The sequence below is a fragment of the Cicer arietinum genome, chromosome 7 (genome assembly GCF_000331145.2).
Source record: "Cicer arietinum cultivar CDC Frontier isolate Library 1 chromosome 7, Cicar.CDCFrontier_v2.0, whole genome shotgun sequence".
NCBI lineage: Eukaryota > Viridiplantae > Streptophyta > Magnoliopsida > Fabales > Fabaceae > Cicer > Cicer arietinum.
The window spans coordinates 52,306,390-52,325,907 of NC_021166.2; the positions used below are offsets into that span (position 1 = coordinate 52,306,390).

The 19,518-nt window shown below is 33.5% G+C and overlaps 2 protein-coding genes across 4 annotated transcripts; both read left to right on the forward strand.

Annotated features, from left to right (window-relative positions):
• Nucleotides 1-37: 37 nt before the first annotated feature.
• LOC101491811 ((+)-neomenthol dehydrogenase-like) lies at nt 38-12,117 on the forward strand. Of its 2 annotated transcripts, none has more exons than XM_004510766.2 (5): nt 38-242; nt 744-1,005; nt 1,148-1,312; nt 1,724-1,903; nt 11,920-12,117. In XM_004510766.2, the coding sequence occupies exons 1-5, from the start codon at nt 223-225 to the stop codon at nt 12,115-12,117; spliced, it is 825 nt and encodes a 274-aa protein (XP_004510823.1). In that variant the 5' UTR covers nt 38-222. The 2 variants fall into 2 exon arrangements, with proteins under 2 accessions (XP_004510823.1, XP_073227097.1); XM_073370996.1 differs by lacking the exon at nt 11,920-12,117 and adding an exon at nt 2,630-3,183 and having other exon boundaries at nt 1,724-1,861.
• A 1,894-nt stretch (nt 12,118-14,011) lies between these two features.
• Nucleotides 14,012-18,967, forward strand: LOC101491302 (putative threonine aspartase). 2 transcript variants are annotated; one of them, XM_073370658.1, is made up of 10 exons: nt 14,012-14,387; nt 14,984-15,104; nt 15,610-15,694; nt 15,847-15,928; nt 16,023-16,152; nt 16,954-17,057; nt 17,160-17,323; nt 18,285-18,345; nt 18,410-18,511; nt 18,729-18,967. In XM_073370658.1, exons 1-10 carry the CDS (start codon nt 14,166-14,168, stop codon nt 18,810-18,812), a joined length of 1,155 nt encoding a protein of 384 aa, XP_073226759.1. In that variant the 5' UTR covers nt 14,012-14,165; the 3' UTR covers nt 18,813-18,967. The 2 variants fall into 2 exon arrangements, with proteins under 2 accessions (XP_073226759.1, XP_004510821.1); XM_004510764.4 differs by having other exon boundaries at nt 14,015-14,387; nt 18,222-18,345.
• The last annotated feature ends 551 nt before the right edge of the window (nt 18,968-19,518 follow it).

Consider the following 19,518-nt stretch of genomic DNA (forward strand, 5'->3'; position numbering starts at 1 on the left):
TAGGATGTTATTTTATTTTATTTGCCTAGATGCTTAATTTCTAGAGCTTAGCTTATGTTAACTTTCTTTGTCTGGTAAAAAAGTCCAAGCTTTTTGGAAAACATAATAATAGACCAATGCAATGTTCAATAGCAAGTTATCTATAAAAGCCATAGAGAGAACTCAATTCTTGCATCATCAAGTCTGAAAATCAAACTTCATATTACCAATAATTAATTATCAATGGCAGAAGCAACCAAGTGGTAATTGTTTCTTCATCTTTCATCATTCATCATGTGCATGTCCTTCCCAAGGTGACTTTTAGGGTAGAGAAGTGTCCATATAGTCTACAATTGACTAATGCTTGAAATTATTCAAAAATTCATACAACCACCAATGTTTTTTTTAGATAAAAGTTCACGACATTATTCGTTCTGATAACTTAGATATTGACGTAATTGTTGTTGGTTCGACAAAAATAAAAATAAATATAAGTGTTTAAAAATTCAATTTATATTCATTTTATTTTATTTTATTTTTTTGAATCAACGTCAATAAGATCACTATTTCAACTCAAAAGATCGGATGAAGATAAACTTCGACTTAAAAGTTGTGACAACGATCTTCATTGAAATTTTGAACATTTTTAAGAATCAGTTCAGCATAGATGAGATGAGACATTTCACCACTCTAACAATTGTCCCATCTCTATTCATTACAACTTCTAATCAAGTATATATGTCTTGTAATGGTTTTCTACATAGGTATGCAGTTGTGACAGGAGCAAACAAAGGAATTGGATTTGAGATATGCAAGCAATTAGCTTCTAAAGGAATCACAGTGATTGTAACAGCAAGAGATGAGAGAAGGGGTATTGAAGCTCTTGATAAACTCAAGCAACACATTGATCTTAATCTCTCTCATAATAACAATGTGCTTTTCCATCAACTTGATGTTACTGACCCTAATAGTATAGCATCTCTTGAAAATTTCATCAGAACCCACTTTGGAAAACTTGATATCTTGGTATGATATCATTAACTAACATTCACTTTCTTCTCTGTTTTGTGTGCTCTTTATATAATTCATTGCTCTTTTCCTTCCAAAACACAAAACAGATTAACCTATTTATAATGAATTGTATGAAATGTTTGCATTTGGTGTTTAGGTGAATAATGCAGGACTACTAACTGAGAAGGAGGAATTAACTGAAGCATGTATTAAAACAAATTACTATGGAGCTAAAGGATTAACCAAAGCACTTATTCCTCTTCTCCAATTTTCTAGCTCACCAAAAATTGTCAATGTTTCCTCATCCATGGGAAGGCTAGAGGTATATATGTGATACTAACAACACTACTAAAAGAAATGAAATTATTTGTAAGCGAAAAATGAAATCATTCTCTAATTTTGTCACAATAAGATCTGTGACATGTTTTTAATTTTTGCTTTAATAATCATAAATTTAGTCTACGAAGTGTCACTTCAGTAATAAGAATTTGATTTTATAATAAAGAATGAAATTTAAATTCTCTCATAATAATTCTATAATGATCATTAATGTCACTATAATTAATGATAAGTTTCATATTGCTTATAAAAAAAAAATGGTAAAAAAATTTCTTGTAGTGGAACTTTTGCTGCCCACTTTGTAGTAAGTTTTGTAAACTTTTGAAAATTTCTATATTAAATGGTTCATGAATTTCTATACATACTTATTTCCATGCAATTTTATTTTTTGCAGAACATTCCAAATGGATGGCCTAAAGAAGTACTAAGTGATGTTGAAAACCTTACAGAAGAAAAAATTGACCAAGTTTTGAATGAGTTTCTCAAGGATTTTAAAGAAGGTTCATTAGAATCCAAAGGTTGGCCTCTTAATGTGAGTGCATATTCTGTCTCAAAAGTTGCTCTAAGTGCCTACACACACTACGCCAAAAATGACATTTAACAGTGCCCATTTTACAGCGCTTGCTAAACACAAGCGCTGTTGTAATTATATTTTAAAAATAACGGAACCTATTACAGCGCTTTTGATGCAAAGCGCTGTAAAACAAGCGCTGTAGTAGGTCATATAACGTTTGCGCATCACGTTATAAGGCTTCTACAGCGCTTGTCAAAAAAGCGCTGTAATAGGAAGCGCTTTCGCGTATCAGTTACAACGCTTTTTTCACAAGCGTTGTAAAACATATGCGCTTTCATTGAATTTAACTACCTATTACTGCGCTTTTTTCACAAGCGCTGTAAAACACATGCGCTTTCATTGAATTTAACTACCTATTACAGCGCTTTTTTCACAAGCACTGTAAAATACATCTTTAAAATAATTATATACGTTGGAAACCCTCATATCCTCTACATCTTTCAAATAATTATATACGTTGGGAACCCTAATATCCTCTACGTACTGTGCGGCCATCTACGTTGTCTAAGGTATTTTTTACACATGATCTGTTATGTTTTGTTACATATATATTAAATCTACTACTCATACCACATGATCTGTTCTGTTTTGAAATTGTCAAAAATTGTCAAAAACTCATACCACATGATCTGTTCTGTTTTGAAATTGTTAGTTGATATTGGTTTCTTTTTGAAACTTGTTGATATGTTTTGAAAGCTTATTATTTTTGTTACTGCATTTATATAGGTGGTATAATATGGATAGGAAATGGATTTCAGCCAATCGATTGTCAAAAGAGTATGAAATTGGAGTGAAGGAGTTTGTTGAGTTTGCAGTGAAGAATGCAAAAGATCCAAATAGAGTAGTTTGTCCTTGTTTAAAATGTTGTTTTGGAAAACGTGTTAGAGAAGATGAATTAGAAGGACATCTAGTATGTAATGGAATTGATCAAAGCTACACATGTTGGATAAGACATGGTGAGAAAAAAAAAGGAAACATTAATTTTGAGAATAGTTCGACATATGCTTCAACTGACTTCGATACAGATACATATGAGCCGGACCGAGTTGATGAGATTGCAAAAGCAGTTGAAGAAGATCTTCGAGATTGTCCTAAAATGTTTGAAAGTTTGTTGAGTGATGCAGAGAAAGAATTATATAATGGTTGTACTAAATTCACAAGACTGTCAGCGATATTAAAGTTGTACAACTTAAAAGCGAGTAATGGATGGTCTGATAAAAGCTTTACGGAATTATTAACACTCATAAAAGATATGTTGCCAGATGATAATGAACTTCCCAGTCGAACCTACGAGGCTAAACGGATTTTGTGTTCTATTGGAATGAGTTACGAAAGGATTCATGCGTGTCCTAACGATTGCATTTTATTTCGAAACGAATATGAACTACTTAAGGCGTGTCCGAAATGCAATGTCTCTCGATATAAGAAGAAAGAATCTACTCCAGCAAAAGTCGTGTGGTATTTTCCTATAATACCAAGATTTAGGCGCATGTATCGCAGTGAAGAAGATTCAAAACACTTGACATGGCATGCAGATGAAAGAATTAGAGATGGAATGTTTCGACACCCTGCAGATTCCCCACAATGGGCAAAAATTGATCACGAGTATCCTGAATTCGGGATAGAGTCAAGAAATCTAAGACTTGCACTTTCTACTGATGGAATGAATCCACATGGTCTTCAAAGCATCTCACATAGCACGTGGCCTGTGATTTTGGTAATATATAACCTACCTCCATGGTTATGTATGAAGCGTAAGTTTATGATGTTGTCTCTGTTAATTTCTGGACCCAAACAACCGGGGAATGATATCGACGTATACTTGACTCCTCTAATCGAAAATTTAAAAAGTATGTGGGAGACAGGTGTGGAAGTTTATGATGGGTATAAGAAAGAATGTTTCAATTTAAGGGTTATGTTGTTCGGCATAATTAATGATTTTCCAGCATATGGTAATTTATCAGGATATAGCATTAAAGGTCAGTGTGCATGTCCTATATGTGAAGAGAGTACAAATTGGATGCGGTTGAAACATTGTAAGAAGAATGTGTTTCTTGGACATCGTAGATTTTTACCTTATAGTCATCAGTATCGTGGGTGGAGAAATGCATTCAATGGAAAATCAGAGGAAGGTAAAGCTCCTTTAGCACCGACTGGATATCAAATACTTGAAAAAGTACAAGGTTTGACCAATAAATTTGGCAAACCTTTTGCGGGAGAGCTGGTGAAAACTGGGTGGAAGAAAAAGTCAATTTTCTTTGAATTGCCATATTGGAAGTCATTGTATGTAAGACATTTCCTCGATGTGATGCATATTGAAAAAAATGTATTTGAAAGTGTTATTGGTACGTTACTCAATGTTCCAGGAAAGTCTAAAGATGGCGTCAATGCAAGATTGGACTTGGTCGATATGGGAATAAGAAATGAACTGGCTCCAGTAAAGAAAGGAAATCGCACATATCTACCTCCAGCCGCTCATACTCTATCTAGAAAGGAAAAAATTGTTTTATGTAAATTTCTACACGAAGTTAAAGTTCCAGAAGGATACTCTTCGAACATTAAAAATTTGGTTTGTATGAAAGACCTCAAGTTAAAAGGTTTGAAGACCCATGATTGTCATATTATAATGGAGCATTTGCTACCAATAGGTATACGTTCCATTTTACCTGAAAAAGTTCGACTAGCCTTAACTAGATTATGTTTCTTCTTCAGGGAAATTTGTAGTAAAGTGATCGACCCTCAGAAATTACCGACATTGCAGAGGGAAATTGTTGTTACTTTGTGTGAGCTTGAAATGTATTTCCCACCATCGTTTTTTGATATAATGGTTCACCTTACTGTTCATCTGGTTAAGGAGACACAACTTTGTGGGCCAGCTTATATGAGATGGATGTATCCGATAGAACGATATATGAAAATATTAAAAGGGTACGTAAAAAGTAGAAGTCGACCAGAAGGTTGTATTGCTGAACGATACATTGTTGAAGAGGCTGCTGAATTTTGTACTGAATATCTGTCCAATGTTGAATCCATAGGGCTTCCCATGTCTCGTCATTCGGGAAGACTATCAGGAGAAGGGATAACTGGAAGGAGACTACTGACTATATCAAGGACAGAATGGGAGCAGGCACAATTGTATGTTCTGCACAATGATGATGAGGTTCAACCGTATGTTACAATACACATTGATCAGTTATCTCGTTTGAACATGAATAGGAATCAAAATTGGATAACTCGAGAGCACAATCGAAGTTTTGTAACATGGTTAAAAAATCACATAATGTCAAAATTTGATATAGACCCCGGATCAATTTCAAATAGATTGAGGTGGCTAGCAAATGGTCCGAGCTTACATGTCTTTTCTTACACTGGTTATGTTATTAACGGCTACACATTTTATACCAAAGAACAAGATGATCAGACCACTATGCAAAATAGTGGAGTCACTCTCGTAGCTGAAGCGATGCATGTCTCAAGTGCAAAAGACAAAAACCCAATATATGCAAATCTATCATATTTTGGGGTTATCGAGCGCATATGGGAGTTAGACTACACAATGTTTCGTGTTCCCATATTTGGTTGCAAGTGGGTCGATAATAATAATGGCGTTCGGATTGATGAGTCAGGATTCTTGCTTGTCGATTTTAATAGGGTGGGATACAAAGACGAGCCTTTTATTTTAGCGTCGCAAGCTCAACAAGTGTTTTATGTCACTGATCCTTCTAATGATAAATGGTCTGTTGTCCTATCGACCAATAAAATAAGTGATGATAACAATAATGATGAAGATGTTGGTAATGATCTTTTATTTGCAACATCACAACAACCACATGAAATTGATTCAACTGATGATGGTTTATATCTTAGAGATGATCATGATGAGGGAATTTGGATTAATCCATCGTTTCGTATTGTAAATGGACAAACAAATGTGAATGTCACCAGGAAAAGAAGAAGGGCATCTTAATGTATATATATGTTTAATTGTTTTATATAAGCTATGCATGTAATCTGAACTGTGTTATTGTAAATATGCATGTAATCTGAATTGAGTGTTTTATACTAAGTTCTGATTAATTTATTTTCTGATTAATTTATTTTCTGCTTATATTTAGCTTGATTTGAGTGTTTTATACCAAGTTCATGTAACAATGAGTGTTTTATATTTAGCTTGATTTACATGAACTGAACTGAATATAAATTAGTAATTTACATGAACTGAACTGAACTGAATAGAGAGATTCTCTTTTGCTCAGTGCATATATATATATAGATTCTTCAGAATACTCATTTCTAATAATTCATCATCTCCTAAAGTATTGTGATAAAGACAATGATAACAATATTTTTAATCCAATAAACAATGATAAAAATGTTTTTAATGTCATCCCAACCCAAATAAACCAAACACAAAAATAAAATAAAGAGACATTTTACAGCGCTTATCTTAAAAAGCGCTGTAAAAGATCCTTTTAAAAATAAAATAATGAGTGTTTTATACCTTTTACAGCGCTTTTCACACAAAGCGCTGTAAACGACTCTTTTGAAAGTGAGTAAAAAAGACATTTTACAGCGCTTATTTGACAAAGCGCTGTAAAAAAGCTTTAAAAATAATATTCATCAGACACCTAATTTCTTCAAACACCTTGTACGCATCATGGGAATCCAAAAAACATCAGACACAAACCCATTTCTTCAAACACCTTGTACGCATCATGGGAATCCAAAAAACATCAGACACAAACCCATTTCTTCAAACACCTTGTACGCATCATGGGAATCCCCAAAAACACCAGACACAAACCCATTTTTCGCAACATGGCAATGATCCTGAATACCAATTAAGTTTCGATTTAAGAAGGAAAGAGAATGTAAAGAGATAAAAAGGGTGTTGAGGTGGAGATTGAATTGTGAAAGAGTAAGCTTTGATGTTTGTGAAGAAGATGCATAAAAGGAGAAGAGTTTGGTGAAGAGGAAGGGATTTTTGTGGTGACCAGTTACTACTATGTGGGTTTTGCATGCATGTTGAGCTTGTTTAAAAAATAACATAACATAACAAAACACAAAAACAATAAGGCCTTTTACAGCGCTTATTTGGAAAAAGCGCTGTAAAAGAGCCTTTTAAAATTAACATAAAGAGACATTTTAGAGCGCTTATGTGGAAAAGCGCTGTAAAAGGCTTTAAAAAACATTCATATAACATAATAACACACGGAGGTCTTTTACAGCGCTTATTTGGGAAAAGCGCTGTAAAAGAGCCTCTTAAAATTAACATAAAGAGACATTTTAGAGCGCTTATGTGTAAAAGCGCTGTAAAAGGCATTCAAATAACATAATAACACACGGAGGTCTTTTACAGCGCTTATTTGAAAAAAGCGCTGTAAAAGAGCCTTTTAAAAATTTAACTAAAGAAGCCTTTTAGAGCGCTTATGTGTGAAAGCGCTGTAAAAGGCATTCATATAACATAATAACACACGGAGGTCTTTTACAGCGCTTATTTGAAAAAAGCGCTGTAAAAGAGCCTTTTAAAAATTTAACTAAAGAAGCCTTTTAGAGCGCTTATGTGTGAAAGCGCTGTAAAAGGCATTCATATAACATAATAACACACGGAGGTCTTTTACAGCGCTTATTTGAAAAAAGCGCTGTAAAAGGCATTCAAATAACATAATAACACACGGAGGTCTTTTACAGCGCTTATTTGAAAAAAGCGCTGTAAAAGGCATTCAAATAACATAATAACACACGGAGGTCTTTTACAGCGCTTATTTGAAAAAAGCGCTGTAAAAGAGCCTTTTAAAAATTTAACTAAAGAAGCCTTTTAGAGCGCTTTACAAAATAAGCGCTGTAAAAGGCTTATAAAAAGCGCTGTAAAAGTGTTACGTATATATAACAGTTACCTCTTCAGTTTCCTCTTCATTACGTAACCTTCATCTCAACCTTCATTTCTTCTCTTCTTTTGCAAACCCTATCATCCCGTCCTTTACGAACCTTATTTCCACGATCATCTCCTTCATTTCGAACCTTATTTCCATCCAAGATCATCTCTCCCATTTCACACAATATATTTTCATTGAAATACGTAACCCTCATTACGTATTTCTTCAAACCGTATTTCTGTGAACCATATTTCTGTGAACTTTCTGCAAACCCTCTTTTCTTTGCATTTCGTCTTTCTTCGAACCATCATTATTCAGGTATTGATGTTATTAAATTTTTGTAATCATTAGAATGCATGTTGAGCTTTTTTAAGATATACTGATACATGTTGAGTTTGTTTATAATAATGCATGATCCATGTTGAGCTTGTTGATGTTATACTAAAGTGCATGTTGAACTTGTTGTAGTTAAATGGATACAAACAAAGATTTAGAAGTTCAAAATGAAGAAGTTGGCACCTCTAAGACTTACGAAAAAGAAGTCAAACGTGGTGCAACTATCATGCAAAGGGTGATTAAAGCACGGAGCAGTGGCATTAAATTTGAGGTATACTATATATACTCTGTTTGCTGTGTGTTTTTTTATCTTTTTTTAGGGTTTAGGGCATGTACTTACTATATGAGTTTATTAGGTTGGCTGGAACGAGAGTGGTCAGCCAGTTGACCCCAACAGCTCCATGTTTGTAAGCTACATTGGGGCTGTTGTTCGTCAAAATGTCCCAATAACAATAGACAACTGGAGAGATAAGGCGTTGAAGGATGCCAAAGATATCATCTGGAATGACATTCAAGTAAATATTTTGATCTACTCTTTTGTCATTTATAATTTTTTTTCTGTAAAATACATTACTTATAATTGTTTTCATTGCAGACCACTTTTGTTCTTGATGAGGAACGAAAGTCATATGTTTTGAGAGTTGCTGGGAAAATCCATCGTGGATTTAGATCCCATCTCTCAAATTTCTATCTAAAAGATAGAGAAGGAAACACAAATGCTGAACCTCCAAAGATATATCAACATTATATATCAAAGGATGAATGGAGTGCATTTGTTTCCAAACGTTCTGACCCGGCGTTTGTCGTAAGTGATTAATTTATTAGCATTTGTGTTTTATTATTCATATTCGTAGCGTATTTTAAATTTTTACACAATTGCTATTTTTTTTTTATATAGAATATTAGTAAGGCAAATCGCGAACGGGCAAGCAACCCAAAACACCCATACAAGAAATCACGTATGGGATATGCACGCCTTGAACAAAAAATTGTAAGTAATTAAACATCACTTGTAATTTGTATTATAAACTATAGTGTGTAACTAATTTGTATTATTTTGTTTATGATTTTAACGAATAGAGAAAAGACACCCAAGCCGATCAACCCTTGGGTCGTCATATCTTATGGAAGGAAGCGCGTGTTAACAAAGAAGGAGTGGTTGATAATGAAAATGTCAAGAAAGTTGTAGAACTTTGTGTAAGTATATTATCACTTTAATATTTTTTAATATTGTATTTTAAAAATGCTATTGAACTTATCTTTTTAATGTTACATGTATTTTAGGAAACTATTGAACAAAGTTCTGAAACTCAAGAGGGCAACAAGGATACGTGCAGGGACATTCTTGGGAAAGTGTTTAATGTCCCTGAGTATTCCGGTCGAGTGAGGGGGAAAGGATTTGGCGTAACTCCCAAAAGCTTTTTTCCTCAAGAGAAGCGCCAAAAACCTTCCAACGAGGAAGTATTAGAGAAGCTCAGAATCTTATCGGAGCAAGTGGCACTCTTGGTGAATACGAATAAAGACAAGCAACTTCCGGTTCAGCTCCAACCTGAAATACAAATGGAGAGTGAAACCGGGAGTTGCAACGTCGGTTTGAAGAGTATTCCCGAGGTAATTAATTACTTACTACTTACTTGCTTATGTAATTACTTATGTATTAAACAAACTTATATATTAACTGTACTTATGTTTTAACTATTGATGTAGGGTGTCACTACATGTGTCCTATACTTGTCCTCGCCGACTCAACGGAAGGTGGGAAAAGGAATATTGCACAATACTTCGGGAGAAGTATTGCACAATATTCCGATCCCCGCGGGCCATGTCAAAGTATCGCCTACGGTTGCTTTCGAACCAACTGCACCGTTGCCCATACCGGACAACGATGGAGATATGAAGTTCTTAAGCGACGCTATTGGCAGTTACGTGGCATGGCCCACACACCTTGTTGCCCTCGAAAAAAAGATTCCCAAGGACAAATCAGTTACATCTCCCGAAAAGGTTTGTCACATTTATTGCCTAAGGTTTTTTATTTTTTCAGATTCAATAAACTAACATTTTACCTCATTTTTGTAGGTCCAAATAAATAAACCACCCCTACAGCCAAAAAAAGGCAGCAGACCTCAAAAATTGGAGGTTAATAGGGCTGCCAAACTACAAAGGCTGGAGGGTAATAAAGCTGCAAAACTTGCAGCAACAAAAAATCTGGATCGGGGAAAATCGGTCGCTGCTGCTGCTGCTCCTAATAAAAGTCAGCCACGCCTTGGTAAATACGGGGCGTGTCTTGACATCCAAATAAAAAGGAACATGGGCAGCAGCAACGATTCGCCCATTGTACAAATGAATCAAGACATCTTTGGAGATGAGTATATTGAATACCTCGAAAAGGAGCAAATGTACGATCTTCTCGAACATAAGGAGCTGAGTGTTACTGTAATCAGCTTGTACATAAGGTAAAAAATACTTTTAATTGCATTTATTTGTAATTAATTAAATGTATTGGTAATTAATCTAGTTTAAAATTTTCATTGAAGGTTTTTGTACGAGAAGGTCGTGTGCACGAGGAAACTGTCAAATAAATACTCATTCTTGTCTCCGCATAAGATGTCGATGTTCAAACTCGATCCAGACAATGTAAAACACTACATTGTAGATATGTTTTTAAGAAATAAAGAAAGTGATAAATTGTTCTTGGCACCATATAATTCAGGGTACGTAATTTTATCTTTTTTAATTGATGAGAATTTAATTTATTAGTTGTCTATAAACAAAATTGCTTAACACTGATTGTCTATAATATGTTCTGTTCTACTGATTGTCTATAATATGTTCTGTTCTACTGATTGTCTATAATATGTTCTGTTCTACTGATTGTCTATAATATGTTCTGTTCTACTGATTGTCTATAATATGTTCTGTTCTACTGATTGTCTATAATATGTTCTGTTCTACTGATTGTCTATAATATGTTCTGTTCTACTGATTGTGAAGTGATTTTGGATCAAAAATAATTTTGGATACAAAGATAAAAGACAGCGCTTTTTTTAAAAAATGCCATAAAAAGCTAAAAAGCGCTTTTCATTTCAAATAAATAATTTACAGCGTTTTAAAAAAAAAAAACACACATTTTACAGCGCTTTTTTTAAAAAGCGCTGTAAAATGTTGTTCTAAAGCGCTTTAATGGTGCACTTTTTACAGCGCTTTCGTGAGAAAGTGCTGTAAAATGTACAAGAAAAGCGCTGTAAAATGCACACCCATAACTCATATATGGGTGTGCATATTACAGCGCTTTTTGTTAAGAAGCGCTGTAAAATGCACACCCATAACTCATATATGGGTGTGCATATTACAGCGCTTTTTGTTAAGAAGCGCTGTAAAATGCACACCCATAACTCATATATGGGTGTGCATATTACAGCGCTTTTTGTTAAGAAGCGCTGTAAAATGCACACCCATAACTCATATATGGGTGTGCATATTACAGCGCTTTTTGTTAAGAAGCGCTGTAAAATGCACACCCATAACTCATATATGGGTGTGCATATTACAGCGCTTTTTGTTAAGAAGCGCTGTAAAATGCACACCCATAACTCATATATGGGTGTGCATATTACAGCGCTTTTTGTTAAGAAGCGCTGTAAAATGTGCATAACAAGCGCGCGTTGTATTTACATGTTTTATAGCGCTTTTTTAAAAGCGCTGTTGTATCATTTACAGCGCTCGTTTCCACAGCGCTTATTTTTTTGAAAAAGCGCTGTAAATGGCTTAAAAAAAGCGCGGTAAAATCCGTTTTTTCACGTAGTGACAAGAATTTTGGCCAAAAAATATCCATCAATCTGCATCAATGCTATTTGTCCTGGCTATATCAAAACAGATATAAATGATCATACAGGTTCTCTAACACCATATGAAGGTGCTGAACCAATTGTTAGGTTGGCATTGTTAAATGATGGTAGTCCTTCTGGCCTCTTTTTCTTTAGATATGAAGATAAACCATATTGATCAAGGATTAATTATTTTTGCTAGAAAATAAGAGCTTGATTGATGGAATAATATTTCTTCTTTAAGTTAAATCTTGTTGTCATAACAGTCAATGCATGAAGCTGTTCCGTTTGGTATTCTTGTGTTTTTGTTGGTTCTGTTTTGGTTGGTCTACACTCTACAAAACATCTCATTGTAATTTTTTATTTGTTTGAGGAACTTGGACACAACTTGTGCTTGTGTTCTATGTTTTCTGTATTCAATAATGTTGTTTTTCTTATAATATGTCTAACCAATGATATTATTGCATTAATGTTTTTCAAATAGTTGGTGATATTTCTTTTTTACAAAATAGTTAGTGATATTTCCAAATCTTAATAATCTAATCTCAATAATATACACATTAAGCTCACAAATGACAATTTCAAAAGATAAATTATCACAATCACATAAAATAATACCGTAGAAAAACATTTTCTTAAAACTAAAGAAATGGTGCATAGGGTGTGATTAGCACCGGTCATTCTAACAAACACAGAAAATATTTAAAATATTAATGTTTTATAGGCTAAATACCAATCGTGGTGTCTTAACTTAATTTCAGTTAACGTTTTAGTGCTTTATCTTTTTTTTCTTCTTCCCGATTTAGTCGTTTATTTAAATTTTAAGTGACAATTTGATATTTTATGTTTTAAAATATCAACAATGTTATCATTTTTTTTTTACAAAAATTCATCAAAATTCTCCAACAAAATCCATAAAATTAATTATATTCTTTACTATAAAATAAATTTCATCAAATTCGTAACTCAACTCTTCATTCTTTATTTGATGTTGTTAGAGATTAAAATATGAATTTATTTAAAGATTTAAGTTATAAATTTGATGAAATTGCATTATATTGAGGATGATAATTAATTTTATGGGTTTTGTTTGAAATTTTTGATGAATTTTTTGAATTTTTGCAAAAAATAAGAATAACATTGTTGATATTTTAAAAAATAAAGGATCAAATTGTCACTTAAAATTTAAATAAAGGATCAAATTGGAAAGAAAAAAAAGAGATAAAAGACTAAAACGTTAACTGAAATTAAGTTAAGGGACCACAAGTGATATTTAACTTATTTTATAATACTTTTATGAAAAGAAACCTACCCACAAATTAGAGCACATAATTGTTTTTTTTATTTATTTTAGAGTTTTAAATGTTTTTTATTTTTTTTCTTTGTAAGTAGAACTGATAATAATACACTTAATAGACACGTCACCATTATTTACAATGTTTAATAATAAACATTTATATAAAAATGAATATGAGAAAATTTAGTAAAGACCGAAAGTAAGCTGAAATATGGGTTATGTTAACAAGTGCACTAAGGACACTTGTTAAAGGAAAAATTTAAAAAAGAAATAAAAAATAACTTTTAAGTAAGAAATTATACTTTTTATAATTCTAATGAAGACTCTTGACAAATACCTCATAAGTGTCGTTGAAATATTCATTTACTCGAGAATTAAAAGAAGATCATACAAAGTCATAAACTATTTTGATAAGTTTGACTACCAAGAGTATATCTAACCCACACTTATCATCACTTAGTAATAAAAAATAATGAATTTTAGAAATATTTTATAAATTAAATAATCAAATTAAAATATCCATATTTCTACCGTGTTACTCTTTTCATCTCACAAAATAAAAAAATTTATCTCAATATGAATATTATTGTAGATTTTCAAAACAACTTTAACTACTTTTTTTACAGTATTATTCAAAATTATTATTATATATAACTTTAAAAATATTATTAAACTTTGTATTAATATTAATGATAATAAAAGACACTAATAATTGAAAAAGGAGTATTGACACTATACTCTCTATCCAATACACTATTTCGTTGGTTTGGTTTAAATTGAGATAGGTTACACTAAATTACAGAAGAGTCAATAGACACGATAATCATAAAAATAAGTCAACACACTTGAAAAAAATTGCAGGCAAAAACCTACGATATACCAACGCCAAATTTGTGAGGGGAAGGAACGAATTTACAATTGTAATTGGAATGGATGATGGTGTCACCGTCACCGGCAGTGAGAGTGAGAATGAGTTTGAAAAGAGAACATTCTTCGTTGCTGTCCACGTAGGCGCCGGTTATCACTCTCCTTCCAATCACAAACCCCTCAGATCCGCCATGAACCGCGCCTGCCTCGCCGCAGCTTCTGTCCTTCGACACGGCTCAGGCCTCTCCTTAGACGCAGTTGTTGCCGCCATTCAACTCTTAGAGGTATCAATTTTTCATTTCACCAATACAATTATTATTATTACTACTACTACTATTAGTTTCATAGTTAAACATTAAGACAAACATGATTTACACACATATTATATAGCCAATGTAAGAAATTACGAGGAAGCACCGGCACAGATACCAAACACGACACATACACATAGACTTATTTAATAATTTCAAATTAGATCACTTACTGCAATAATGCATCTAGAGCAAGTTTTTATGGTTATTTGAGGAGAGACAAAAAAGTGAAGAAATAAAAATAAAAGGATGAGAGAGAGATAGAAAGTTGTAGAGAGTGTTGCACACACTCTTGAGGATTCAGATCCTAATAATTTAATTATTTAAGTGATTGGGTATGACAATATGTGTTGGTGTTTGCCGACATGTGTCAGACACCAAACAAGCCTTCAATATAAAGTGGTCGGATGTTAGTTTATGATCTGAGTGTATAGTAAGTAAACTTTATTATTCATATTGTTAATACTATTTTGAAGATGGTTGGTTATGACTTATGATGATGCTTTGAGGAACTGTGATTTCCCTGTGGTATAATAATAATAGTTTAATGTGAGCTCCTTTTGTTGAAGGATGATCCGAGTACAAATGCAGGAAGAGGCTCTAATTTGACAGAAAATGGTAGTGTAGAGTGTGATGCTAGTATAATGGATGGTAAATCTGGAGCATTTGGCGCTGTTGGAGCTGTGCCAGGTACTTACCTTTTGTTGACATTACATGATAAATATGAAACTGATTAAATCAACATCTGTGCTGGAAAAGTTTTGAGTTATGGAAGATTGTTTTGATCTTGTATTGAAAGACTTTACATGCTTACTAGTTAACGACATTGAATTGGTTGAGTTAGTAGCTCGCAAATGAAAGTGTATAAGGACGCTATTATGTCTCGTTCTTTTTCACATTCACGTTATTTCATCTGCATTGAGACTTGCTTTTCACTTACTCAACCACATCGTTTTTAAAAATCAAACTGAAGCGGTTTCATCCCAACTCAAGCGGTTTAAAGCAGTTGAATTGTAATCTGGAGGTCTCACTGGTTCAATATCCAATTTGATTTTTTTAAAATTGCTGAACAAATTGCTTATCAGGGAAACAAAATTACTTGTAGATGGGCTATTACTTTCTCTTTGGAATTTACTTTGACATTTCAAATTCTCTGTCATGTTTCTATGTATTTATTCCATTAATTATAGACCAGGTGTGCGAAATGCTATACAAATTGCTGCTTTATTGGCCAAAGAGCAAATGATGGGACCTCCATTGCTGGGTCGAATTCCTCCAATGTAATGACTACTCAACCTGTCTGTTTTTGTAGCCAAAGTGTTTTCATTACCTTGAGACTTAACCATCATAATTAGTGTTTAAGAACACCTTCTCTTTTTCACCTCATGTGAACAAATCCATATTGATATGGAAATTTGTTATATCTCTGCAGCTTTTTGGTGGGAGATGGAGCTCGTGAATGGGCAAAATCTAAGGATATTGCTTTGCCACTGAGTACAGCAGAGGCCAATGAGGTCATATTTTCAATCACGATTTAAATTCTGCACAGGAACTTGTTATTATATCATACCACTTCAGACTTACAACTTTGAGTATATCCCATAACAGTGGCTGGTCACAGACAAGGCAAAGTCACAATGGATAAAGTACAAATCTATGTTTGAAGCTGCTAGATCAAAGACAACGAACTCTCTTCCAGACGGCAATTCTTCTCCATGTCAAAATACTGAAATGCCAGGTATTTAATAACAAACTTCTGCCAGAAGTTACCCTTCTTTGTGCTTCCAAACCCATGTCTCTTGAGGACTACTTGTGGAAATCTTTATATAAAAAAGTAAAACAATCCAAAAGAAACAAGGCTACTAAGTAACATAGCCAAATCTGAGGGAAACTATCCTAAGGTTTCAAAGAAATGAGAAGTCTGTGAAAGACAGTAATATTATGGAAAAAATGTTTAAATACAAAGTTCGTCGCACTTGGTTTAAATATATGTTTCCGACGAAATATAGCTATATTTGATTTTAGTCAAAACTGTTTATTTTTTTACTCGCATCATCTCTCCACTGAAAAAATCTAAGGTGGCAAACGGCAGTTTATACGACACCGTTGAGTCAGATGATTGAGCACAATTGGCATATCATGAGTGAACACTTAATCCTAATCAACTGAAACCGCGCCAGCCACATATGCATTTTTTAATGGAAGGTGGCGGTAGGGACTAAACTGAATATTTCTATATTTGCAACTACTAAACATATCTTCTAACCTTTACACTTTAAACTACTTTGAAGTTGAACTGTAAAATTTGCTTGTCAGTGGCGTAAATGCATTTGGCACTGAAGTATATTGTTCTTCTCATGCTTGAGTGCTGGGGCTTATATAAATAAAGCTAATTGGCGACCAAATTTTATAATTGTAATTTATGAGAAGAAAAATATATCTTCATGATGAGACTTCATCAGCATCTTATGATTTCCAAGCCTTAAACTGTTAAGTGGGATATCCCCTATGAACTTCATCATGCTCCCTTATGATGCAGATTATGCTTCGGAAGATCACGTAATGGATACTGTTGGGGTTATATGTGTAGACAATGAGGGGAATGTAGCATCTGGAGCCTCTAGTGGTGGTATTGCTCTAAAGGTGAATAATAGTTATTCTTGGTTTTCTTTTCGTCTAGTACTCCAATTTGCATATTAGAGTGGAAAGTGATTACTCATAATTGTATATACAAAATATCAACAGGTTAGTGGACGAGTGGGGCTAGCGGCAATGTATGGTTCAGGTTGTTGGGCGTCATCAAAAGGTCCCTTTGGGGCTCCATTCATGGCTGGCTGTTGTGTCTCTGGTGCAGGAGAGCACCTAATGAAAGGATTTGCAGCTAGGGAGTGCGTTGTTTCAATGTCACTGTATGACTTTCTCACTTTAAAATTATTATAGTTTTCTTATAAGAAACAGGATGATAATTTTTTCCTTATATTTATATAGAATTTGTTTGTGTTTCAGTTGTACAATGTCCTTTTGGTGTATAGTTTTATCATGGCAAAACTACACCAGCAGGCCTTTGTCTTAATTTAAAGTTTCAAACTGATCATTTATTTTTTTCGGTGTTAAATTACTCCTTCATTGTTAAAAATATTTGTACAGTTGAACCAACTTTTATTCTTACTCTATTTATGTTACACCAAAAGTCTTACTTGAACATTTGAAAAGGTAAACTACATCTTCAATTCATCTGGATAACATCTAAATTACATCATAAAGACTGGGGGTTGGGTAACTCAACTGGTTTGAGCTAAGGGTTGAAGGAGTTGAGGAATTAAAGGATCAAGGTTCAAACCCCAATGAAAGAAAAAAAATAGTAACATAACTAACATATTAACATTGGCCTGTCCAAAAAAAAACATCATAATGAGTGTAACCCCATTGTTGTCAATTAGGGTCTAACTAACTGTGGTGGTCATTGATGAAATATCTAGTTGCAAAATATTTTAATTATTTGCTTTAGAAATTCAAAGAATGAACAATGAATTATTTTTATCTTAAATTTTAAACTTACTTGTTGTGCAGCATTGGTAGTCTAGGATTTGGCAAGGTACAACTGCCATTTTTCTCTTAGATGAGTTTTGGAACTATGGTAATCTTCCATAGTTTATTCTGTTATTGGCTTTAGTAGTTTTACAGTTTTATTTTTTAAGGTTTGTTGCATAGTTGGTTGAATTTTCAATTCTTTCTTTTGCTAATTAGCCTTTTATGCTAAAGCAATACTCCATGCACTAGAATTTTCTGATATTCATTTTTCTTCAGTTCACAATCTGGTGCTGCCTCCGCTTGCACAAAAATTTTACGCTCTGTTGCTGAGGATGGCAGTAAATGCGGTACCGATAACAGCGCAGGGATCTTGGTTGTGCAGTCAGATGCATCTCCTGTAGTGAGTTTCTTCAACTTTTCTAGTCAATAGTTTTGGGAATATTGCTTAATCTCATTCTATGTAGGATCAAGGAAAATCAAGGTTAAAAGCCGTAGAAATTGCAGCTGCATACACTTCCCTGTCTTTTGGAGTTGGGTATTTTGGAAGCTCTATGGAACGTCCCAAGGTATCATAATTAATATATTATGACTTTGTGATTTTCCATTATATGAAGTATTAATATCATCATTAAGGATGCTAATTAAGAAATCATCTCATGGTAGACCATATAGCTTTGAAATATTTTCCTACAATCTTTTAGGTTTATAAAAGATGTTTCTAGTTTAGCATGGGTATACTTTGGCGCCTCTCTGGTTTATCGTTTACATTGTGGTATGTTCCAGGTTTCAATTCTTCGGAGTACAAAACAACATAGCAGGACTGCAATTGATCAATTTGGAGCAAGAATAGATCTTTCAAATGGATAATTGTTCTGACCTCTGTTGAATTAATATAGATCTTTTAAACGGTTAATTGTTATGGCCTAAAGATCTATCACAGCTAGATTACTTGATTAAAAATGCATGATTTTGTCTGAAATTACAGGGACCAATCAAGTTTATTATCCGATTATCATTCACTATATCTTTGTCTGCATATTTTAGTTAGGTTGGGACATTTTGGTTAAAATAGAAATTGGTCTTTAGGTCAAGGTCTACACTAAAGGGCATGTAAAAGCAAAAAAATCACATTAAAAGCCAAAGCCAAACTAAGGAAGAATCTAAATTAGTTGACAGATTTTTGTTTCTTTTTGGAATTTAATTTTGTAATAAAGTCGAAGAAGCTTGCATCAGTGTTACAACTCTTGGTCGAGAGCTATGCCAACTACTTTTTTAATGCAAGGAATCTAAGTTTTGAGGAGAAAAACTATGATAAACAATTTACTCTCTTGGCAGTGACATGCGGTGTTCCAATAGTTTCTAGATGAAACAGAAATATTTTAAAATTTTTGAGTTTACGTTATGTTAGTCATTTTAGGCTACCATCGATTATCTTTCTTTCTTTTATTTGAAGAATCAAAGGAGATTTATTGAATTTAACGCACCAATAAGCACAAGATATGCTTATAATGTAACGGAAATAGCACAGAAATACACCTTATGGAATTTTTTTAGCAAATGTCAATCTGCTAGC

What these genes read in the sequence shown, in the direction of transcription:
- LOC101491302 (XM_004510764.4), top strand. Translation starts at nt 14,166, where the DNA reads ATGGATGATGGTGTCACCGTCACCGGCAGTGAGAGTGAGAATGAGTTT. An exon ending in CCGCCATTCAACTCTTAGAG is followed by an intron (nt 14,388 to 14,983) that starts GTATCAATTTTT and finishes CTTTTGTTGAAG; the next exon opens with GATGATCCGAGTACAAATGC. An exon ending in GCTCTATGGAACGTCCCAAG is followed by an intron (nt 18,512 to 18,728) that starts GTATCATAATTA and finishes GGTATGTTCCAG; the next exon opens with GTTTCAATTCTTCGGAGTAC.
- LOC101491811 (XM_004510766.2), top strand. Translation starts at nt 223, where the DNA reads ATGGCAGAAGCAACCAAGTG. An exon ending in ATGGCAGAAGCAACCAAGTG is followed by an intron (nt 243 to 743) that starts GTAATTGTTTCT and finishes TTTTCTACATAG; the next exon opens with GTATGCAGTTGTGACAGGAG. An exon ending in AAGTTGCTCTAAGTGCCTAC is followed by an intron (nt 1,904 to 11,919) that starts ACACACTACGCC and finishes TTTCACGTAGTG; the next exon opens with ACAAGAATTTTGGCCAAAAA.